The 26,298-nt window shown below is 37.1% G+C and overlaps 1 protein-coding gene across 2 annotated transcripts in view; it reads left to right on the top strand.

The window, feature by feature from the left end:
- Positions 1-705: 705 nt before the first annotated feature.
- The window catches only part of trhr2.L (thyrotropin releasing hormone receptor 2 L homeolog), a 31,975-nt gene continuing 6,382 nt past the window's right edge, over positions 706-26,298 (top strand). The window contains exons 1-3 of one of the 2 annotated variants that reach the window (XM_041589119.1): positions 706-982; positions 14,674-15,249; positions 17,432-17,855. In XM_041589119.1, coding sequence (XP_041445053.1) covers positions 14,873-15,249; positions 17,432-17,855 — 801 coding nt within the window. In that variant the 5' untranslated portion in view covers positions 706-982; positions 14,674-14,872. 2 annotated transcript variants of the gene reach the window in all.

The following is a 26,298-nucleotide window of genomic DNA, read 5'->3' as shown; positions in this document are numbered from 1 at the left end:
ACTGATAAATTTTATTTATACGGCTGCTAGATTAGCCATTACCTCTAAATGGAAGGCCCCGGAAACCTCAACATTAGGGGAGGTAAATGTCCGCTTGCGTAACATGAAAATGATGGAGGAAATTACCTCCAAACATAAAGGGAAGATGCCCCTACATGATAAAATTTGGTCTAAGTGGGATTATTTTATTTCTCAGGGATAGAAATCTCATTTTCCTTTTTGGGTAGCTGCAAGGATGCAAGTGCGAATGGATGTTGCTCTTCTGGTTGGGGAATAGAATTGGCTATGTGTCGTTTTATTCACAGTGGTGGGAAAAAGTATAGGAGATGAGGTCAATAGAGTTAAGATGATTGTATAACATGTATCTAAGTGTACAAATGTATTGAATACACAGTGACCGTAACATGAAGACAAATTATGTCAATTTAACTGCTATATTGATGTCTGATTTTACTGTTTTCATTATGTACCTTCAGCTTGTCTATTATTGTGTAACTTGATGCTTTAATATCATAAGTTTCTGTAAATGCAAACAGTTAGAATTTGTGATTAAAAAAAATGTCAAAATCCAATAAAATATAAGTTACAAAAAACAAAATCAGGCAGCCACTACAACCCAATTCATCTCATTGCAGTTGCACTCAACATGAACAGACAATGAATCTGACTGGCAACAAGACAATTAGGAATTGCACAATGGAATAAGCAGAATCAATGCTGTAGCAGGCAAAAGAATGTGGAAAAATGTCTCAAAGAGCTCAGATATTTCAACAAACAGAGGCAATAGGTGTCGCTGCAACGCAGCATGAGGAATCTAATCAGAAAGAGCTGACACAGCCAGTAGAGAGCAACAGTATGCAGCAAGTGACACAACACGAGCAGCAGAGTAACAATACAGGACAGAGAGCATCGTTTCCAGCAGCAGCAGAAGGTAGTGGAAGACAAGAACAGAAGCTGACTGAAGAGCTAGCAAAATAGAGGGGTGAGTACTCTGTTTCTGTTTCTTACACAGATTCTTCTCATTTAGACATGAATTTGAAAGAGAATTAACTTATAAGATGCTTAAAAACTACTTAAGGGTTCTTAATAACAAAGAGGTTAAAAAACAGGCTAAGGAGGACAATTAAAAAGGGGGCACAGTGCAGGAAAATGGAAAATTAAAGTTGTATCATCAGGAGATAGCAAAGCTTGTGTTATTTTTGCTGTTTGTAACCATTCGACAGAAAAAGAGAACAAAACGGACAGGAAAGTTTGTGGACATATTCAAGAAAACTAAAGAAGCTTACAGTAGAAAGCAAAAGAAAATTAGACTAGAGGGGAAAATGAAACAACGTCAGAATGGATGAAAGGGTTAATGATATATATGAGCTGTTATATGTCAGATTATCTGGACCAATGCTGGTGATGTCCATGTATATTGTATATGACACATGTAAAACATGGGCTAAAGTCATTGTCTCATTATGACAGGGAATTTAGGGAGAAACTAGAAGATAAGCTGAGTTTTAGCCAAAAAGATATGGAGATTAGATGTAGTGGGTAGTTGGACAGCAGGGAAAACAAACAAAATAATGGTTAAAAAAACAGAATGTTGGGGTTTTAATGTTAAATAGAATTTAAAGAGGACATTTTGTTCTTGTTTAGGGGACAATCATCCTGCATGGAATGTGTTAAGATCAAATGCACTTGGCTATGTGTAATTCCTTTCAGATTAATGCTGGCAAAGGTGCCAACACCAATTACAGTATATAATGTGATTCCCTGCTTAAGCAGGTGTCCTGATATGGAAGCTGCTGTATTTGTTAGGATAGGCTTTGTGCAAAGTTTTAAAATTTAAAATCAGCATATAATAACCCTGAAGTGGTTAAAGAAAAAACTGGAAAATAAATCTCCCTGAGTAGAATGGTTTCTCATTCATAGAGATTCACAAAGGCTCTGTAATATCCTTACTGGGTGTAGTACCCAACAAAATAAACAGGTGAATTCCAGATAATTTAGCATTTGTCATAGCCCAAAAGTACATCTGTTTAGCTATCTGTATACTGTAAAACAGCTAAAATCAGTGCAGTATCAGTCCTTTGACAAAGTCTTTTAGACTAAACATATTGCTAAATGGCTAAGTTGACATATAGGATTTTTTTTATTTAAAAGATCACTTTACATTAATCAATTCAATTCAATCAATTCATAAACAGTTCACAAATTATACAATAAAACAAAAATAACCAAAAATCCCACAAACCCACCCATACACCCACCAGCCTGCAGAGTCCATCCCTCTGTCCATTGGCAACTTTTCCATCAAACACACCAAATCAAAGGCCAGTTTGAAAAGTCTTGGATTGTAAATTGACATATAGGGGCCCATTTTAGGCCAATAGTGAAGGAATAGAAGAAAAAATACTTCGAATTTCGAATGGTCGAACATGGCTACTTTGACCATCGAATGTGCTTCTTCGAACGATTCGAACTAAAAATCGTTCGACTATTCGACCATTCGATAGTCAAAGTACTGTCTCTTTAAAAAATACTTCGACCCCCTCCTTCGGCGAATAAAACCTACCGAGGCCAATGCTAGCCTATGGGGAAGGTCCCCATAGGCTTCCTAACAATTTTCTGATTGAAGGAAAATCCTTAGATCGATGGATTAAAATCCTTCGAATTGTTCGATTCGAAGGGTTTAATCGTTCCAACGAACGATTTTTCCTTCGATAATAGGAATTGTGGTAAATCCTTCGACTTCGATATTCGAAGTCAAAGGATTTATATTCGGCAGTCGAATATCGAGGGTTAATTAACCCTCGATATTCAGCCCTATGTAAATCTGCCCCATAGTCATCAGTTCACAGGTTGTTTTTTTTCAGATAAGTTATTTTATGGACAGATATTCACACATGGGATGTGCATACTTTGTGCAAGTTTTAAATGTTTTAGCACATTTATATACTGGTCTCTGGATATCAGGTTAAGTTACAGCAGCATGGATAACTTTGTAGTAGTGGGATAAAATTGGTCACTGGCATGAAAAGAGTTGCTAACTAACCTAGAACCCATACTAACTAAATGTGGAGTCTCTACTGCAACCAGACAACAGTAGAACCATACACAAAGTTGTTTCTTTTGGCAATAGAAATTGGTGCAGGAATAGGTGTAAGCAGGGTACCAATGAAGAAATTGTGTTTGTGGTTAGGGACATAGTTGCTAAAAAGAGCATAACAACTGTACTCATAGGGATCTCCTAGGCACACTTAAATGCGCTTGTAAGGTGATGCCTATGTGGAAAATATTTAAAAGAAGAATGAAAGGTTTGTTAGGAAAAGATTTTTTTAACCAAGAATTAAAATATATCATGGACACTGCTGGAAACATTAGCTTTGGTGCATACTTTCAATGTATGCTTTAATGGTGTACCCCAAATTGGCACAGTATATGAATACTGAGCACACAAGAGAGAGCACTTATGTGGTGGGCAACTTGGTTTTCTGCAGGCGTGAAGAGAGTGAAGGTATAATGGCTAAGTCAGAAAAAGTCATACAAGCCTTAGTGACAGCAACTTGGTGGCCTGCTTTGGACATAATAATGTTTCATTCAGTTCACATCCTCAGTCATCAGAAAGCTATTGACTTTATGTTTGACATGCTGACTGCAGCCTATAGATGGCCTATATTGGCCTAAAGGGATTCTGTTTGTTATGTATGGTTTTTGCATCTACCTATGCTTATTTTCACCCCATACCAACATTATACGGAGTTTTGGACCAATTCTAATATTACCACTATTTAGTAGTTGCTAAAAATCATTGTGTTGGAGAGTGTTGTTATGGTGCAGTTTACATTCTTATAATTGTTTTAATAGTAGTTCTCTTTAAAGGACCAGTAACATCAATTTTTTTTAAAAAAAGTCGTTAGTATACATTGAAAAAAACCCACCAAGACAAATTAAATTTTAAAATCCCAAAGCCTTTATTAAGAAATAACTTACCGAAACTCCACTTCCGCTCCTCTTTAGAAAAGGCAAGAACAATGGTAGAGTGCTTCCACCCCTGATCATGTACCCTTTGTGGTACCAGGTGCTACACCGGAGGACCCACTCCTGCCATACGGGTCATACAGGTACATAGAAAAATTCCAGTGGCACACTGAATGCTGAAAAAGTGTCAAATTTATTCACCCCAAACACATACAGGAAAAAGGCAACTTTTCGGACCACTCGGGCCCTTTATCAAGCCTGGTGCAACAATCATGTAATCCACCTTCTAAAGTGTGAGGAGGGGGTGTGGATAAAGTCTCCTCCCCTTCCTAATTAGTGACATCACAGCCCAGGTGATCGTATTAAAACCATTTTAAGTGTAATCAAAGTCCATGAAGTTTCAAAGTCCAAAGTCCAACGTGAACATAAAAAAGGGAGAAAATCCTTAGTGAATCTCAAAATTCTTAATAAACATTAAAATATATTCTAAAATAATTGATGTAGAGTCCATTGAAAAATTTTTTGAAAAAAATGTTTGAAACAATCTTGCAACATAAAGGTTATAAATAGTATTTACCTGAGACGCCAGAGTGAACCATTCCACATACTGCACTCAGCACCTTCCTGAGACACATGATAGTGTGTTTAATACTAGTAACCTTAAAAGAAAAAGAGAAAAATATAAATAAATATATATATATATATATATATATATATATATATACACACATATGTATCTTTTACATGATTCTTAATTCTTAATGTAAAGGATTTAGTCACCTACCCAAACATAAACATAGCAGGTGTGTATTTGGGGTGAATACATTTTACACTTTTTCAGCATTCAGTGTGCCACTGGAATTTTTCTATGTACCTCTTTAGAAAAGGCATCAGGGCGACAAACCATCGTGTGGTGCTCGATTTCTCCTCCCTGGCTATCTCCTGTAAGGAAGGCAGGGAGGATGAATTGAGTTCCGCACATTGGATCGCCCAATCCCTGAAGAGGAGAGGAGTTTCGGTTATTTCTTAATAAAGACTTTGCGATTTTAAAGTTGAGTTTGTCTTGGTGGTTTTTTTCCGATGTATACTAACAAATTTTTAAAATGTGATGTTACTGGTCCTTTAAAGAAAATAAACACTCATAGGTATAGTTATAAAAGAGTGAAGTTAGAGGTTACCACAGTATGCTAGAGTGAAATTCCGCCACTCTCCATTCATTTCTATGGGATTTTGAAAGGCATATTTATCAAATGGTGAATTTCCACTTTTACCCATTGATAAATACTCTTTTAAAAATCCCATAGAAATGAATGGAGATCTCTAACTTCACTCTTTAATAACTATACCCCATAGTATTTATATATATATATATATATATATATATATATATATATATATATATATATATATATATATATATATATATATACACATTATTTCATAGCCACAAAACCCTCTTTTATGAATCCAGTGTAATAGTGCTGCCACATCATTGGTATCACAGATGTGTCCTCATATCTCTGGAACACTGTGCACTGCCTTAATAGAGAAAGGATTTATGCCCTTCTCTTCAAGACAGAGCTGACTTATGGTTCCAGGGTTTCATCTGAGTGACTAATGGGAACATTCAACATGTTGAAAGGAAATATGACTGGGGTTGTGGTTGCTCTGGTTTAACTGTGTCAGATTTTGTTGTAAGTGGGCAAACACTTAGTTTGGGCTGAATTGGGAGGAGAAATAGGTTGTTATACTATAGTTGTGAGCTAATAAATGATGACATTCCCAACTAAGATGGTATTTGGTACAGAAAAAGCAGCAGCACAAAATTATGCCTGTGATTTGGTTGATGGGGGAGCAGCTTTTAATTGATTTAACAATGCAGGAGATAGACAAGCCACTCTTGACTTAGTACTGTGTATTAAGCACTTTGCCTGCCTGATAAATTACCTGCCTTCTACTGCATCATTCCTACCAATTTTCATTTTAGATGTTAAACAATCATTTAAAATATTGTTCTCGTGAGCAATATTGCAGATTTCATATATGTCTTTAAAAACAAGCATTTATGGAAGATTTGGTGCTAATAACAATTAGAACATGTCATTATTAATATAACAGTTTACAGAATATGATGATGGTGCACATAAATATCCAAATGAATAGAATTTGAGGTATATAAAATTAAAATAAGTACTATTTTAGAGTAACAGATTTAATATCAGCCCAGCTCAGCTATCTGCAGTTTTTTTTGCTTGCAGGGAGTATGGTTGGAAGATTTATGGAAGATTTGGGGCTAATAGCAATTAGAAGATGTCATTATTAATAATACAGTTTTTACATAATACAATGATGGTGCACAGAAATATCCATATGAACAGAATTTGAGGTATATAAAATTAAAAGTAACAGATTCAGTATCTGTCCAGCTATCTGCAGTTTATGTTGTTTGCTTACAGGGAGTATGGTTGAGTTTTTTATGACGATCAGAAAGACATAAGGAAGATAATCACAACCTGAATTTATCCCAGTGATGCTAAACCACATTGATTGATCTGTGAGATAATAGGAATTACAGTCAAGCATATCTGGATTCTGATAGGCTGAAGCTTGTCCATTTTTGGTACACCAAACTGTTAATCACATAACATGCAAGGTACTGTGAGAAGTGGAGTCTTAGCTTAAGGAGAGATGACTAACAATGTGTAATGGTATGAGTAATTAGGGAAGGAGAGAGAGTAAAATTACTTTCAGTTGAAATTACATTAACCAATAACTTTAAATTCACTGAAAATTTAACTAATTTTAAATTAATTTAATTATTTGATAAAAATCTCCTTTAGCGTCACATTTTCTTTCATTATACAGCAAAACGTTTATGGTTGGGCATCCTCTTTTATTGCATTTGCCATTAGGGTAAACTGTTTTTTCAAAGCTGAAACAAAATTTATAGGGGTATATGTAGGATAAAGATGAATGAGTTAAAATTGCATGAAAAATGATACTCATCAAAATATAGGATTATAGATACTCGATTTTAATTGTGAGGTAGTGTCAAGGACTCAATATAAAATTAAACAAACAGAAAAACTATATCCAAGCAGCAGCATGCAGCAGTATTGTATAATTATAAAATAGTGTTTTTTCACGAATAACCTGCAGGCTGAGCTTAGGATTGCAAAAAGAATTGCCATTTCGTAAGGAAAACTACTACTAGTAGTGAAGGATGCTCAGTGTAATCCTAGAAGTAGTAATCTTAAACTATGGGACCCAAAAATGTCCCTCTGTGCTATTTGGGGTAGATCGCCATGATTCTCCAGAATGCATTAAATGTTTTGCCTTCAATAGAACACATAAATACATAAGACAAGCTAATTTACTGGTTCTTAAACTAACTCCCTGACTTTATTTGAGTCTCCTGAGAGAAAGTTAAGAAACACATTTCTAGAACATGTTTGTTATTGGTTGCAGTGCATATCTTTGGTAAATATGGTGACAGATGTATTGAGATGTCCTTGTGTGCAGCCAACTTTCATTATTTGCTTTAGTTCTTTTTGCCTGTAGCACAGAAGGCATATATCTTTTTGTCATAAAATAGATTTTGAACATCTAAATTATCCTCATCCTCCTTTTTCTAATTTGCATAGATCTCAGGGGAATCTCTGCTACTCTTGTATTTATTAAAAAACACTGTCTGCATTAAGGTTGTTGTGAAGCACCAGTTCAGTGTACTATAGTGGTAAATTCTCCATCTGTCCAGCAAAATAACTACATGCTGTGTTTAGTGTGAGTAATTATATATAGATATTCCTGGCTCCCAGGGTGCACAGATGAAGTCATAAATAGAAATGTAAGAAAGCACAGTTGAGTCAGTTGGAAGGCAAGAGTGCTTTGTTTTTAGTTCATCTTATTTTTAGAGGACAAGCAAAAAGTGTTGCGATATTGGTCCAGAAATGGATATTTCTTTTGCAGACCTAAACATTGGTAGTACATCCACCTCATTCCAATTCAGTATGAAGTGTGGTATCTGGGAAACACATTCTGCAGAGAATAATAGTGACATCCCTGGTGGCATTGTTTCTCAGTGACCACAAGCTCTAATACATTCATTCATGTTACTGTAAAATGGACCATTCTATCCTTACAGGTTCTATGAAACCCCACTGTTAGGAAATCACTCAATAGATCAGCACAGCATGCACTTGCATTGTGGACTCTCAGATCTGTAGTTTCTAAATATAATCTAAATGTCATATTTGAAATATTTACCAATGTTTAATTAACTCCATGTGAGCTAACCATTATTGCTAGCTCATGCAGGTAGAGATCACTGTAGGTTGTCAACATGTTTCACATTAAGTGATTTAAAGTATTTATGAATTGGAAGGGGGCTACAAAGAGACTGTAGAATGAGCTGGCTGACCTTGACTTTTTTTTTTATTAAATCAATAAATGGAAACTTGTGAAAATATCTACAGGATTAACTGGGAGGTTGCTAAAAAATGTTTGTATATAATCTAGAACCCAAGAAATCATGATAATAAAGAAAATCATTAGAATGTTGAGACCTTAACAGTTCTGCACAAAAATAAATTCTCAATGAATATAAATGTGTTTACTTAGTTTAATACTGCAATAGTGAAGTTGATGCTCCCCTTCCATACTCCTCTATATTCAGTGTCAAAAATGGGCTGCAAACTTAACCTACAATTAGTTTTGTTTCATTATTGTAAGACAGTATGATCAGAATACCTATGTACTGTATATAGTTTACATTTGTGGTTTTGTGTTCTTTCAATACAAACATTTCTTCCCTCATCACCAACTAAGCACCAAAGACGACCCACACTCTGTACAACTAAGCCTAAATTTGTCAGGATCTAGTAGTGATAACTCTAAAGCAGCTGGTCTTTCCGAGTGTTCTTGAAAATGTTTCACCACTCTTCCAAGCGGCTTCATCGAGTGGTGGGGAATTCTCTGGTGGGTTTAAAACCCAAAGGGTAATACAACCACCACCATCCAATCAAAATGGATCCATGAATTTAATTGAGGCAGGAGAAGTGCACATTGTTGTAAATCCGGTGACAAGCAGTGTTGCAACCCCACTCCTTTATTTAAGGATGGTTCTCAGTTATAAAATGTATTCCTTTTAACAAGTAAGTCTAATTTACCTAAAGCATGGGTTCCCAACCTTTTTTTACCCATGAGCCACATTGAAATGTAAAGAGTTGGGTAGCAAAACAAGCATGAAAAAAGTTAATGGCGGTACCAAATAAGTACTCGATTGGTCATTTGGTAGACAGATTCAGATAGGGGGTTTTTGCCTTTCTCTAGATCATCTAGATTCTAGAATAAGGGTCCCCAACCTTTTTTTCCCCATGAGCCACATTCTAAAGTAAAAAAAAGTTGCAGAGGAACACAAGCATGTAAAAAGTTCCTGGGGTGCCAATTATGGGTTCTAATTTACTATTGGTAGTGCCTATGTGTACTGTCAGCCTACAGGAACCTCTGTTTGGCAGTGCCCCTGGTTTTTATGCAACCAAAAACCCTGCCCCCAAACCTGGAATTTAAAAATAATCACCTGATTTGAGACTACTGGGAGCTCCATCCAAGGGGGTGGTGAGCAACATATTGCTCTACATTCAGTTAATAGGTAATTAGCTCTCCTGCAAACATCTAGACACCCTGAAGACAATGATTTACGAAAGGATGATTGGCCAGAAAGCCAATCCGCAGGGACATCGCCAATTCACTAACAGGCGCAGACGACAATTTGCTAGCTAAAGACACTGTCGCTAGCGTTCAGATTCTATCGCCAGGCGGATTTTCACTCAGGCGAATGGTCGTAGCTCCACAAATTCACTAAAGTGCGGATTTTTGCCAGAGTTTACTTCACCACCTCAGACCAGGTGAAATACTAAAATGAAGCATCTTCCTCAATCTTATGTCGCTTACATGATATCCTGTCTGCCGAAAATTCAGAATTAAAGTTGAAAAAACGCCGGCAACTTTTCCTAAGTGGAATTGCCTGCAAAAGTCCTAATTTAAACTTTTTTGGGTTAACATTTTCCCCCAGACATTTGAGGGCCATGGAACATTCATTTTACAGTGGGCTCATATCTAGGGTATTATATGATATTTTTTGTCTTTATTAAGCTTCCTTGGACATTGGAAATAAAAAGTGGCCACTTCAAGCATTTGCACCAACATCTCTAATTAAGAAGTCCATACAACTTTAATGTGCCCGCCCTGTTCAAATTGACCTAAGCGTAAGATCACTAGCGACTCTTCAATAGGCATAAACGAACGCTAGCGAATCTTCACTATGAAATGCCCGCCCTGTTCAAATTGACCTAAGCGTAAGATCACTAGCGACTCTTCGATAGGCATAAACGAACGCTAGCGAATCTTCACTATGAAATGCTCACACTGAAGAAGTATCACTAACGAAAAGTCGCCAGCGTTCGGCACCCAGGATGCAACTTCTCATTTAAGTGAATTAGCGTAGTGGTAACGAATTTGCCCTGGCGAAATGGTGCAAAGTGTGTGAAGCTGTCACTGGCGACAATTCGCCCTTTATGTAACTCTGCCCCAATGGGACACAGATTATTGTATATACTGTATTTTGTATTTCACCTATGGGATCCCAATAAGGTTTTATTCCTTTCATTTTTGAAATGGGGAGATATTTATAAAGAATAGCTAGAGATCAAAGGAGCCCAGACTCTTGCATTTGAAGATACAAAATCATTAAGAGAATGTTTGTTTACTTTAGGATAATGGTTGAGATAAAAAGCCAGGAGACACAACTCCATCAGTTTTGAAAATGCATTCACTATTTATGTTTGTTAACAGAAAATTTCTTAGGGGGTTATTTATCAAAGGTCGAGTTTGTGAGGTTTGTAAGGTTTTTTCTACCTCGAATAAACTCATCATAACTTGAGTTTTCGAGCGCAAACCACCAAAAAAACCCAAAAATCATGAAGGCTAAAATCTTCAAAAGCTTCAAGGGACCTCTGCCATTGACTTCTACATGATCTTGACAGGTTTTAGCTGGAGTACTTTCGGATTCAAGCTTTTTGCAGCTTCGGGGGATAGTAAATCTCAAAATATTTGGGTTTTTTTTTATCCTCAAAAATTTGAGTTTCCACTGAAACTACCCTCGAAAAACTTGAATTTTTTCGGGAAAAGCACAACTCGACCTTTGATAAATAACCTTCTTATTAATAGTAAAATGTGCATGAACATAATTTCTCCCTTTGTTCAGAATTTCTCAAGAGAGTATTAACATTTATAGAAAATGTATCTGACAATAAATGTCAAAACTACCTAGGACAAGAAAGCGCTGGATTTAGCAAAGCAAAGTACTGGAAAACACACAAGTAAAATGACAACCCCCTCCTCCTAAATTATTATAGTTGTGTGCTGTATTATACTTAGGTCTCAATTAGCTTAATTTCTAGGCTGAGTTACTGGCAATATCTTTTAGTGAAACTTGTCAGTGGGCGAACATAATGGGCAGAATGCAAATGGTAATAATACAGCCTATCTTTAATACAAATTATCTCTTGGACCTGTTACAACTGAGTCACAAGCTGAATGTTAACTAATGACATTTAAGATTAAAAATTCTACAATAAATCTGGTATCATAAATAAATTATATGTTATCATAAATATTGTTGCTTAATGTAGGCAGATTGGCTGGATTCCACCAAATGGAAAATATCACCACTCTATAGGGTTTATTTATGAAAGCAAGCACAGGTACAAAAGTGGGAAATCTGTGGTTGGCTTTTAGATCTATGTTGGCAGAAGCAGTACAGTAGCAGTACAGTAGCATTGAAGAATATGTAGAAATACTAAAATGCAATTAAATAAGTATAAAACCCTGAACTATTCCTCTGCATTTACTATGCTCCCATTGATAACATAGTAAGCTGTCCCCCATTGGTGTTCCTCTTTGAAAGCCCTTCTCAGCAAACTGATGGCCATATCACCCTTTTTCTGTTAATATTGGACGATTCAGCCTCCTCAGCCTCTAGATAATTCAGACTCTCCCAGTAATCCCATTGGATTTTATCTTTACTGTAACTAACTCCACTCATAACCACTAATCTCATTCTACTTGCTGGGCCATGCTTTCTTTTCATCTGCCTTTTGTGATGCCTTCTCTGTCTGCAAACCATTTTAAGCAGCCTACAATCTTTTTATCTTCAGCGGCCATCCCCTGTCTGTTACTGAGACCCAGTTAACCTTTTAACAGTATCCTTCTGTATGGAATTTCATTTTTTTGGATGTCATTGCTAGAGGAATGCTATTTTACAGTATATCTGTAGTAGCTGCCAAACTCTTTCACTTGCTTTTATGGTTTCTTTCTTTGAAGTTCATCAAGCCCAACTCTTCTGGCTCAGTTTCTGCCTACTGTCATTTCCTTTCATCGTGGGTCATTTTGCTCTGGGTTTAACAATAAATGAATGACACAGAGAGGTAAAACAAATAATTAACAATGTCACTGTTTGCTGAAAAGTCTTTTTCTGCAATAGTATCTCCAGCTTTGTTGTTGACGTGAATCCCAATTATTATGTTTATTACCTTTGCAAACCATATTTTGTTTGCAGCCACCTGTTATGGACAATAAATAGTGACTGTCTATGGCATCTTATAGCAGCCCACATTTGCCAGAATCCACAGTTTCATCATTGCTTTGAGTCCATTATCTTAATGGGAACGCCCTAGGGAATGTGTCTTAACCTTGTGGTAGCTAAACCTAAAGGTAGCCCCTACTGGCAGATTTGTCACCAGAAATTGTGTATGTGCGACTGTGGACGACAGATCCCCAGAAAATGTCTCTCCATTGCCAATAATTGAAATTGCTGCCAGTATGCCCAACATATCGCTAAATCATCTAAAGTTTCCTGCGGAGGCAACTTCGGGTGATTGTGCGATAAGTTAGGTGTACAGCCATCAATTGCAATTATTGGCAATGGGGAGGCATTTTTGGGAGATTTGTTTCCTGCAGCTGCGCATAAAAAATCACGGGTGACAAATCTTCCCGTGTGCCACTGCCCTTATAGGTGGAAAGCACACCAATATTATTAATTATTTATATAAATTCAGCTGACAAAGCCTAATGCCTTTTGCTTAAAAACAGTTTGACTGCTGACTTGAACCGTAAGCAAGAAACATACTGTTTTATTTAAGAGAAATAAGGAATTTTCATATTGTTAAGAACGTTTTTTTTTTATTTTAAATTAAAAATATAACATGCAGCTCTTAACATATTAGACAGCAACCTCAAACTTTTTATAGCTGTATACAAACCCAACAAAATGCCCCTCTTATTGGTTAATGTAGATTTTTACTGTCCTCTGCTGGAGAGAGAACCTGTTTGTATAAAATGAAGGGAATAAGAAATGGTGATATTCATTTTTGTTGATTCCTGTATTAGTCCAAAAGAGAACGAGGGAGCGTTTTGATAATTAAGGTACTTAATAGGTGAAGTAATAGTAAGGAAATGTGCTGTTATGTATGCCATAGTTATGCAAAACTAGGTACAGTATTACATTCATAAATATATGTTTCAGATACAGTGATACCTTTACCCATTGGGTGCAGCTTGGCCCTGTATCGCTACATTTCAACCATGCACAATTATATCACTGGCCATAACTCCCTCATTGTGCTCCCTTCTTTGCCGAGTACTGCCTCTTTTTAAGGATTTTTGGTGTGATGTTGTTTTTTCAATGTTAGGAGTTGCCATTAATGTGGGATCAGAGGGCAGGCTGGGAAGGGATGACTCAGAGGTTGATGGGGATGGTAAAAAATCTGTGCGAGTTGGCATGTCTGTAGGGATACAAGAGATAAATAAGAAATCTCAGGTCAGACATTAGCCTGATAGACTGGAAAGCTAGTATAAATAGAAGTATAGATTGGAACACAGACAGCATCTAGTTTTTCTATTAGAAAGGTGTTGCAATAATAAAGATTTAAAGGAGAGCTAAACCCTAAAAAATTAATATGGTTAAAATGTCATATTTTAGAAACTGAACTTATTGCACCAGCCTAAAGTTTCAGCCTCTCAATAGCAGCAATGATCCAGGACTTCAAACTTATCACAGGGGGTCACCATCTTGGAAAGTGTCTGCGACACTCACATGCTCAGTGCCTCTGAGCAGCTGTTGAGAAGCTAAGCTTAGGGGTCATCACAAATTATCAAGCAGAAAATGAGGGTGGACTGTAATATAAGCTAATGCTACGGGGCTGATTATTAAATTCTGATGTTAGTTGGGCTGGTTTCTGTGCTGCCATGTAATAATTATCTGTATTAATTACTGAGTCTTATATTGTGACATTTCTATTCTATGTGTACTGTATATTGTAAGTGGGTCCCTAAGCTCAGTGAGTGACAGCAGCACAGAGCAAGTGCAGTGAATCAGCAGAAAAGAAGATGGGGAGCTACTGGGGAATTTTCAGAGGCACAGATCTTTACTGCTAAAAGGCTATGGTTGCCTTGGGCTGGTACAGAAGCCCAATACATAATGTACAACGTTTATAGGCTACTTCGTTAGTTAAGCTTTAGTTCTCCATTAAGATGATGATACGGTAAAAAATGTCATTATGGCACTTTGTACTTTTAATCATAAAAAATGTTACACCTTTTGTAATGTGAATTCGCCATCTATTTATATATCTTTTTTTTCCCAAGATTATTACAGTTTTCGGATTGGAGTCTGTTGGACCTTGTGCCATGTGCTCATATTACAGGCATTTTTGGAAAAATGCATTCAAGTCTCATCATGAAGCATGACCTTCCCAGACAACACTGTGCAATGAAGCATTTTCAACAGTAAAAAAAACCCAAAAAAACCTCCTGAGCATTATTCAAATATAACAGTTTCAGCAAAATGGAAAATAGTAGCAAATTTGACAGCCCCACTAACATCTCCTTGGCTAACCATGACATCGTTTTTAGCATGAATGAGTACAAAGCCATCTCTGTTTTCCTTGTTTTGTTTATATGTGGCATAGGAATAATTGGAAACATCATGGTGGTTCTGGTTGTGTTCACCACTCGGGATATGAGAACCCCAACAAACTGTTACTTAGTTAGCCTGGCAGTGGCTGATCTAATGGTCTTGGTAGCCGCTGGATTGCCCAATGTATCAGACAGTTTGGCAGGTACATGGATTTATGGGCATGCTGGCTGCCTGGGAATAACTTATTTCCAGTATCTGGGAATCAACGCCTCATCATGTTCTATCACAGCATTCACCGTGGAGAGGTAATTATAATTTTTTTTAAAAAAAAACCAGAACACTAATACAAAACATTGAAATAAAATAATACAATTTGCTGGCAAATGTTTTCTATAAAAAAGAAAAAAACTATTATAAGCAAACATGTTTTTATTTTTCTTCATCCATGAGATAGGGTTTCTAGACATTAAAGGGATACTGTCATGAGAAAACATATTTTTTTCAAAATGCATCAGTTAATAGTGCTGCTCCAGCAGAATTCGGCACTGAAATCCGTTTCTCAAAAGAGAAAACAGATTTAATTTTGAAATCTGACATGGGGCTAGACATAATGTCAGTTTCCCAGTTGCCCCCAGTCATGTAATTTGTGCTGTGATAAATATCACTCTCTACTGCTGAACTGCAAGTTGCAGTGATATCATCCCCCTCCCTCGCTCCCCCCCCAGCAGCCTAAAAACAGAACAATGGGAAGGTAACAGCTCCCTAACACAAGATAGCAGCTCCCTGGTAGATCTAAAATCAGCACTCAATAGTAAAATCCAGATCACACTGCGACACATTAAGTTACATTGAGTAGGAGAAACAACAGCCTGCCAGAAAGCACTTCCATCCTAAAGTACTGGCTCTTTCTGAAAGAACATGATCAGACTACACAACCTGGCCTACACACCAATATTATAAATTTAAAAAAAAATACACTTACTGGTTCAGGAATTAAATTTTATATTGTAGAGTGAAATATTTGCTTTGTAAACAGTGTAATATATAAATAAAAACAACATCGTGACAGAATCCCTTTAAGCAACTTGGGTTAACACTGCTGGCTAACACTAGTCCCTGACATCTCCACAATGTAATATTTTACATTATTCCACTAATATTTAAACTATTTCATATGGCATAATAGGATCCCACCAACTGTTTTACAGTGACTGTTAAAGGGCTGGCTATATAAGTTCCATATCCTTTGTCCCACCTCTTGGGCTTTAAGAAGTATAGATGGTTACTTTTGCATGGTGGTGGTCACTGCTGATGCCAAATGCTACCCCTTATGGAAGCAGGTGTTTCTGTCGAATTCTCCCTCCTCAACCTAATTCGCCCTGTGTGCGGTCAGTTGTTTCGATAATAACCAGTTTAGACTGATGGGTTTGCTGACACCTGACATATAGGGGTTATTTAGTTATTTATTAAAGTCCGAAAGCCAAAAAATGCAAAAAAATTGAGTTTTATTTACTATAAAACCCAAATTTTTAGTAAAAAAAAAACTCGAATTTTTTGGGGGTTTATTATACCCTGAGGATGGAAAAAGTCAGAATCCAAAAATTCGGCAACACAGGCCTGCCGAGGTTGTATATAAGTCAATAGTAGAAATCCTGATGATATCCTGATCTGCCCTGTGTTTCATGAAATAATCTAAAGTTTTTGTGGTTTTTGGCCAACAATCCAAAAAGTTTTTGGGAGGAACATCCGAAAAATTTGTACAATTCAAATTTTGTACAATTTTCATGCGTTTTTTCGAGTTATTTCTGGAATTCTTAGGGCAAATGTATTTGGATTTGCGCTTGCGGATTTGGTTGGAGTATATTTCAGAAAATAATGAGATATTTCCGGATTTTGATAAATAACCCCCATGTTGTATGTATATTTGGGGATCAAGGATCAATAATATTTCACTTATGAATTAAAGGGGGGTTTCACCTTTCAATTAACTTTTAGTATGATGCAGAGAGTGATATTGTGAGACAATTTGCAATTGTCCTTCATTTTTTTTATTATTTATGACTGAGTTATTTAGCTTTTTATTCAGCAGCTCTCCTGTTTGCAATTTCAGCAATCTGGTGGCTAGGGTCCAAATTACCCTAGCAACCATTAATTGCTTTGAATAAGAGACTGGAATATGAATAGGAGAGGCCTAAATAGAGAGATGAGTAATACAAAATAGCAATAGCAATACGTGTAGCCTTATATGGGGGTCAAGGACCTACATTTGAAAGCTGAAAAGAGTCAAGACCAACAATTCAAAAACTATAACAGATAAAAAATGACGGTCAATTTAAAAGTTACATTATTACATTGCTGCCTTGAATTTAAACCGCATTTGCGTTAAATAAAGAAAACGCAATTTTTATCATCTTTTAAGAAACATATGGGATTAATAAGTAAATTTGGTTCAGACAATCACGTAACATATGTAATTTTATTTCATAGATACATTGCGATTTGCCATCCTATGAGAGCAAAGACTGTCTGCACTGTATCCCGGGCTAAACGTATTATTGCCATTGTTTGGATCTTTACTTCAATTTACTGTATGTTTTGGTTCTTTCTGGTGGATATCCATGTAAACAAGAGTCAACAAGTTGAGTGTGGTTACAAGGTCTCCAGAAACCTCTACTTGCCAATCTATTTAGCTGACTTTGCAATATTCTACGTCACACCACTGCTTGTAGCCACCATCCTTTATGGTCTGATTGGCAGGATTTTGTTCCTCAGTCCCATTCCCCAGCACCCTGAGAGCACAACTGAGCGCTGGAGAGAGAAAAGTTCCAAAGAAAAAAACGAATCAGAGACAGAAGGCAACAAGCCAAGCAATCGTCTGAAAACAAAGGGGGCCCTGAGCTCCAGAAAACAGGTAATCCCACAATCCTTCAATTTTATCAAAACCAGATAAAACTGATCTTTTATGAAGTCTTAAAATGTATCAGAAAGATGCCAAACAGAGCAGCATTTTTCAGGAATTAAAGGTTAGTATATAAAGATTGGTGATCTCTATAAAAAATTTAGAAAGGGTTTTTTTAATAGGTAATTAACAGTACAACTGTATATGGTATTACAACCTAAAAGTGATGGTGACAGATTTATAGGAACTGCGTAAAACCCCAACAGGAGGTTTCATTAAAGTCTATCCAAATAAATGTAATGTTGGATGCTTAATAATAATAATTGTATCATTATAGGAAACAGGAAATGCCACCACGTCTCTTCAAAGTTAATATGCTGTTCCTTACATACAAGAGTCTAGGAGGAGCATTCTTTAGCCTTTACAATATTCTTGGAAGATACCCATATTAGCAATTTGTTTTATTTCTGAGCAAGAGTGCTGCAGACCTATTAACTTGTCCTTTAATTTCCTTGAAACCATTTTTGCCATTTTAAATATTGATGTGCACTCAATAAAACATCATACTTTAGTTTTATTTTAGTTTTACATGTAATTTACATTTCAATTACATTGTGCATAATTATTGAAGATGGTGTTTTTTGGAGTGTGCAGCCATGGTCATTTGGAGACATGCTCCTTTCCTACAGGAAGTTAAGCAATCATTAAGAATTTTCCGCATAACAAACTTCTTAATTATACAGGTATAGGATCTATTATCCCAAAAGACCTGAAGTTTTTCAGATAAGGATAAGGGGTCTTTCTGTAATTTGGATCACCTTAATGGAGAAGGAAAGAGTAAATCACTGGGGGTGCTAAATTAAGCAATGATTTTAATTTCCCTTCTCCTTTAATGCTTTAATATTACAGAGAGGATGGAAGTAATTTTAACAAATTAGAATTATCTGTATATAATGAAGCTTTTGGGTTAACAGGTTTCTGTAAAAGAGATACCATACCTGTATGAATAAAGTCATAATTTAAAAAAAAGATATTACACTTTTTTAGCATGAACAACCATAAGATGAAATGTAACATAAGTAATGATGTCAGCCTATTGTATCCAGCTGCACAGATCAATTAGCATATCATTTGGGGCTGGAATATTCTCTGTACAGTTTGACCTGTTCTCTATTATCCTTGCTATTATTAGGCAGTTAAATTTATGTGCTAGAACATTACCATATATTTAGCTAATTATGGGAAAGCCACTAAAGGGCTAACAATATCCTCTACAATTGTAATATCGGCATAAAAATTATCTTGCATCCCCTTTACAATGAATATGAATGAAATGCAATTCTGAGAAACTCTCCTGTATGCCGTAATGCCAGTGGCATGGGTTGAGAGACTTACATTTAATAACAGAGAGACCGGTATATCAGAACAATGGAGTGATCACCATCCAGCTATGTAACTGCAAAACAGAACATCCAATGTATAAGAGCAGCACAATTCTCATCATCCTGTTATATATGAAAGCACCCGCCATCTGCAATCTCGGGAGTGACTCATGCAAGGGAACATGATTATTCTTTAAGTACATTAGAGGACATAAAAGGAGAAGGAAAGTTGTTTACCACTTGGGGGTTCCAAATGTTAGGCACCCCCAAGTGAATGTATTGACTTACCTGAAATCCCGGGCCAGTGCTCCTATCAGCAGAAAACTGCACTGACCCGGGGTTATACCAGTGAGCACCATGGAGCAATCCCCTTCTGGCTTCTTGAAGCAACGTAGGGGGTTCTTCACAGTGAGGACAGTGAGGTTGTGGAATGCACTGCCGGGTGATGTTGTGATGGCTGATCCTGTTAATGCCTTTAAGAATGGCTTGGATGATTTCTTGGACAGATATAATATCCAAGGCCATAGTAATACTAACATCTACAATTAGTATTGATATTGCTATATAGTTTGTGTGAATGTATATAAAGGTTGGTATGAGTGTATGTATGTTTGTATGTGCACTGAGGATCATTTGGAGGGTTTGAACTTGATGGACTATGGTCTTTATGAACCCAACTTAACTATGTAGCAGGTACTTATATAGTTTGTACCTTGATCAAACATCCCTCCTAAATGCATACTTAATAATATTGATTATAAATGTATTAGATGCATTTAGAAATTGAGCCTGTATAAAATTCATTAATCTTGTGTGACATCAGCACACACCAGTTTTTTTTCACTGTTTGCAATTAATTACATTTCAACACTTCAGTTAGAGCATTCAGCCCTTTTGCAATTAAGAGAATAGCACATGACTTGAAGTGATACATTTAAAGATTCATTTCCAAGCTTATCGGGCTCAGACATGGAGGGAAAAGGGAACATCCAAATTCAAAAAGCTTCAAACATATTTTCAAGCAGCTGTTAACCAAAAATTGGAGTAAGTATGTCCCCTTAAATAGGTTTGAAAATGCTAGAGGAAAAGGTGTAGGTAACCTAAAGGTAGGTTTTGGAAATCATTGAGCTGTGTAACAGGTATTTTCCAAGAAATTAAGGAATTATATGATGAAAGAAGGGGCAGAAGGGTCACCTAGGCAATGTAATTTATCACTAAATTCTCTCTGTATTTCTAGCAGGGAATAGGTTAAACAGCAAAGTCATTTTTGTATTGCCTGGTTTACATGCCATGCATGCAGTGATATTGTTTCTTTTCCAATTATGTTTATTGGCCTTTCAAAGTGAACAGTATGATTAGAGTTGACAATACAATAACTTGTTTTAAAGCATGTTCGTTTGCATAATAAAAGGAGAAGACTATTACATTGCAGTCCAAGAGAATGGAACATGTTACTGCCCTAACTAAAAGTACAGGTGAATTTTAAAATGCAGTTTTAATGCCATATTATTTTAATATATATATATATATATACACTGTATATATATATATATATATATATATATATATATATATATATATATATATATATGTGTGTGTTTTTTAGTTCCTGAAGATGGCTCCAGCTGTTGAGCCGAAACGTTGATCAAATAAAACCTTTTTGTTTTTTTCATATAAAGACCTGTTTGGTGCGGTTTTCTTTTTGATTATTACTATTGTTGTCTTTAACCAGCACACAGGCATTGTTTTTTGTTTGTCCTTGTGCACCATGTCTAAGCTTATTATATATATACATATATTTTAGTATGTTTATAAAATACCACTATGTTTATTAACATGTCTTGTTGTTGAAATAGATGAAGGATACCACAGACAGGACAGTTCCTTCTCATAGGCATTCATCCAAATATAGATTGAAGCAGGTTATATTTTGTCTTTGAATAATGCAAAAATAATCATTTCTTACATATAAGGTGTATAAAAAAAGGCCAAAACAGCAGCATGAGCCTGAGGAATCTTTAATTGGAAGAGTTCTTGTGGAGTCTTCAATATGAAGATATTATAATTTAGCGGTCAATCACCTATATATCCATGGAGTGCAATTTTCATGAAGTAGAATGTGAGTGATGGCTTAAATTGCAGCTGTGATAGCCTCAGGCAAAGGTTAGAAATCATTAGACTGTCATGATCCCTGGGGGCACATGACAAGCTGCCTTGCAGGCCAGGCTGACCTCAGAGGTGTTGAGCCGAATGTTTGTACAACACTGAGATTACAAGCAGCCAGCATTAATAGAACAGAAATAGGATTTCCTTGCAGTAAGTCAGACATTCATTACAAATTGCCCCTCTTCTCTATCTGTCACTGTACTGTTTATTAAAAGGAGGAATAAAGACACCTGCAGAAGAGATGTTGCTTTGTAGAGGATGAGAAATGATGTGTCACACACTCCTGCTGGGGGAATGGATTATTTTACTCTTTTATTTCTTGACTTAAATGAATAACATTATTAAGAGGTGGTCCGATTGATCTGAGCATAAAACAGACAATTCTACACAATATATAATACATTATTAATACAGAGTTGTAACATTCTGAACAGACAGCTCTTTACTTTACCAAATATATCGTTTGAAAGAATAGGCATAGCACATACTGTATGGATACTTATTTAGGCAATTGCAGAACAGATTTATAATGAACCCAGTATATTTAGAACACACAAAGGGGCAAATTCATCAAGGATCGAATATCGAGGGTTAATTAACCCTCGATATTCAACTGGGGAATGAAAATCCTTCGACTTCGAATATCGAAGTCGAAGGATTTTGCGCAAATACTTCAATCAAACGATCGAAGGAATAATCGTTCGAACGATTATATCCTTCGAATCGAACGATTTGAAGGATTTTAATCCAACGATCGAAGGATTATCCTTCGACCAAAAAAAGTTAGGCAAGCCTATGTGGACCTTCCCCATAGGCTAACATTGAGTTCGGTAGCTTTTAGGTGGTGAACTAGGGGATCGAAGTTTTTTCTTAAAGAGACAGTACTTCGACTATCAAATGGTTGAATAGTCGAACGATTTTTAGTTCGAATCGTTCAATTCGAAGTCGTAGTCGAAGGTCGAAGTAGCCCATTGGATGGTCGAAGTAGCCAAAAAAACACTTCGAAATTCGAAGCATTTTTTCTTCTATTCCTTCACTCGAACTTAATGAATGGGCCCCAAAATTTAGGAAATGTGTCATTGTGATTTCAGGTATCACATAAAACTTGCGTCCTTTTGCTTAGTTGATGCAAAGGCCAACCAATCTGCAATTAGATCATCCGGATGCTAGACTAAAATATATGCTATAGGTTCTGTACCATTGAGAGGTAATTTCTAGCCAATATCAGTTCCAGGTAATAAATTAACCTTATAATGTAAGCTAATATTGGCATTAATAGGGTAAAATACAGATGCTATAGTATGGGATACCACAATTATTTGTATATATAGAAACACCTAAAAGCTGGAGTCAGAACAGATAAGTCTGGATAAATGGAACCTAGCAATGACTGGATGCACCTAAATGCAAAAGTTTGCTGGGATTTGTGAAAAATAAGCAGTAAGTCAAAAGTTCACCAGAAACCACTTGACTTCCCTTCCAACCCAGTAGTTGATCACATGGAAAGCACCCTCATAGTCTCCTGCTACCTGTACCCATCTTTTTTTAGACATTCTAATAGAAAGCTGAGTAGCTCAACAAGTAAGCCACATGGAACAATCATGATCTACGGTTTTTTTTTTGTGCTCCTCAAAATGATAAACTGCATAATTTGTTATGGCTTCAGAACCAGCTTGAAAGTTACTGCCATAAGGATAAAAAACAGACTTTCATCAGCTTTTGACTGAACTTTAAAATGGAAACACATAGACAACTAGTACAGCCAAGAAAAGATTTATTTTCTTATTCTTCAGCAAACACCCCCCGGTCTTGTCACTTTACCTGTGTATGGAATGGGGGGGGAGTGATCAAGGGCAAGGGCCTTGGGTCTGGCACTGAATCGCTTGATTTATTCGGTTATTTGCTGGAAGACTCCAAATATATCTGATTATCGAGCTAGACCCAGCGCAAACCATGATATCTTAAAATTGGGATAGGGACATCTCCCATAAACTTATACGTGACCTCGACTGTTCTGATATGATTTTCTGATTAGGGCTTTTTGCTCCATCGGGGTATAAAAATTTTTTTACAGAAAAAATGTAGTTTTTGCCCCAAAAAGCCAGACCAGATAAATTTGAGGTTTAGTAAATAACCCCCTAAATGTTTGTTTGCAATGCTGTGTTACAAACAATCTATAGTAAAATGCATCAAAAGAATTCAATTTCTATTATATTTTATTATACAGTATATAATAAATTTTCAATGTAATATATGGTATGACATGTTTCTCTGCAGTTTGCAAAGAACAAGATAAGTTTTGATTGTGTCTAATACAACTAGTTAAACATTTCCACTGCTGACTAGGGATAAGTTGTGTGACGGAAGAGACGGGTTGCTGCAGCGGTGCTTCCAGGTCAGCCCGTAAGCAAATCTCTGTAAACATTTAGCTGATCCGCTAAAAAAATTGGTTCACAAGGGGTCAGCCACAACAGAATATCCAGTAATATGTCCAGCGGGAATTAGAAAAGACACAGAAACAAGCATAAATATTGATCTAACTCTGGTTGTGTCTCCAACTACAGCAGTGTGTAACTCATAACTCTTAAAGGGGTTGTTCACCTTCAAACAACTAGTTGGTTTCAGATAGATCACCAGAAATACTGACTTTTTCCAATGACTTTCTATTTTCTATGTGTGACGGTTTTTTTAATATTGAAGTGTAAAGTGTCATTTCTCTCCTTCTGAAGCAGCTCTGGGAGGGGTAAACTGTTCTAAATTAATACATTTAGTTGATACATTTCTTATCTTTGTCCCTGCTGAGCAGAGTCCTCGAGTTTCATTACAGGCAGCTGTTAGAATTGATACAATAGTTGTTAATACTCCAGAGATGCTGCTGAGAAATGTATCAACTCAAGGTTGCAAAATTGTAACAGTTCAGAATCTGCACCTGAATTACTGAGCTGCCAGACTCAAACACCAGAGACACGAACATTCACCTTTAAACTTAGATTTTGGAAAAAATTTCAAAAATAAATAATGGAAAGTAATTGAAAAAAGTCTTTATTTCTGGGGAACAATCTCAAAACAACTGAATTGAAAAAAGTGTTTGGAAGGTGAACAACCCCTTTAAAGGAAAACAGACCCCTGAAAACCTGTTCTGGCTCATTTATCAGTATTGGACACATTTGCACCAGGGCAGTAAATGATGGCAACCATTTTTTTCATTTTCATTGCTCTACTTGCAACTGGGTAATTACTCATCGGTAATGGCCGGCAGTCCAGCCGACCAGCTTGCCCCACATCCCACTTGTGTGCATGCGCGGTATCATCGCTCAGGCCATTCTTGCGCATAAGTCTAGTGCCAGGTCTGGTCTAGGAGTAGGCAGAAGAGGTAGCTGCCCAGCACCCCCCAATCATTGCGCCCTAGGCAGCTGCCTCTTCTGCCTACCCCTAGTTCCGGCCCTGAATGGAACTTGTGGAGCCATTTTTATCAAAGGTCAGATTTTAGTGGTTGTATGAACCTACGACTAAACTCAATTTCTCTAAAAATTCAGATGTCATGGCGATCGGAAAATTACCCTGAAAGATACGAAAAAAAATACGAATACCTCTAGAACCTCTACAATTTGAGTTTTACTGAATTAATTAAAGGGGAACTGTTTGGCGAAAATATTTTCCCCAACCAAAGGTGCGGGCTAATAGAGCCCGTACTTCGATTGGGGGTACAAACTTTTTTTTTAATTGCCCCCTCGCTAGCACTAAGGTGCCCGCACCGGGGGCCATGTTGGGGCACACACATTTGCTTAATGAGTAAATACTGTAACTTGCTCATTATGCTCATGCGTGTGTCGCTCATGTGATCTAAACAAAATGGCCGCTCGTACAGAGAGCTCCCTCCTAGTACTGGTGAGGGGTAATTTTTTTTTTAAAAAAACTACTGTTACCCCCATCTGGAGTGTCGGCTCTATTAGCCCGCACCTTTTGTTGGGGAAAATATTTTTGCCTAACAGGTGCAAGGGGAAGGAAACCTAGTCGGCGCAAACCCCCCCCTCCCGTTTGTTGCCCACCCTCCTTCCTCCCTCCTGGCATACCTGTCCCACTGGGCAAATGCCCCTAACTTGTTACTTACCCTTCTGCGCAGGTCCAGTCCATTGAGTTCACCGACGACATCTTCTTCCACGCGATCTTCTTCCTGCTGTGAACGGCGCATGCGCAGTAGGATCGTTTCGCCAGTACGATCTACTGCGCATGCGCGTGACTTTTGGCGCATGCGCAGTAGATCCGTACCGACGAAATGATCCTACTGCGCATGCGCCAAAACGCCGTTCACAGCAAGAAGAAGATTGCGTGGAAGAAGATGTCATCAATGACAGGTAAGCCAGGGGGGAGGAAGGAGGGTGGGCAACAAACGGGAGGGGGGGGGGTTTGCGCCGACTAGGTTTCCTTCCCCTTTAAACAGAATTGACAGGCAAAATTTACAAAAGCAGCTTGTCCATAGCAGGCAGGTTGATTGAACTGTTTAGTCCTCCTGCTACACTATTGCTGTGATGTAGTACATAGAGTTATGCAACTCTCCTTCTGTCTGCATTTGTTGGTGATTGATTCTTTCTGTCGCTTTTAGTAGGGCTCCCATACCAGACTAATTAATTGGGGTATTTAGGCTGTCTCATATACAGGGAATTTTATTTCAGCATGCAGTGTCTAGGAATAACTAAAGTGATATTCCTTGATGGGACTGGCAGGCTTAAAGTGACCCTAACATCTAAAATAAGCATGCAGGGTTGTGCAAAATGTGGCCCTATGTTAACCATTTGCCTGCTCCTGGGTGGTGCTGCACCGTCATTACCAGTCAAAAGAAAGCTGGTGAGTACAGATGCTCAGACATGGCATGGCTGGCATGTTGAGGCTCCTGCAGTGAATCATCA

Source organism: Xenopus laevis, chromosome 4L (genome assembly GCF_017654675.1).
Source record: "Xenopus laevis strain J_2021 chromosome 4L, Xenopus_laevis_v10.1, whole genome shotgun sequence".
Classification (NCBI taxonomy): domain Eukaryota; kingdom Metazoa; phylum Chordata; class Amphibia; order Anura; family Pipidae; genus Xenopus; species Xenopus laevis.
The sequence above is the reverse complement of the archived record's forward strand: the minus strand, read 5'-3'. Positions and strand labels throughout refer to the sequence as shown.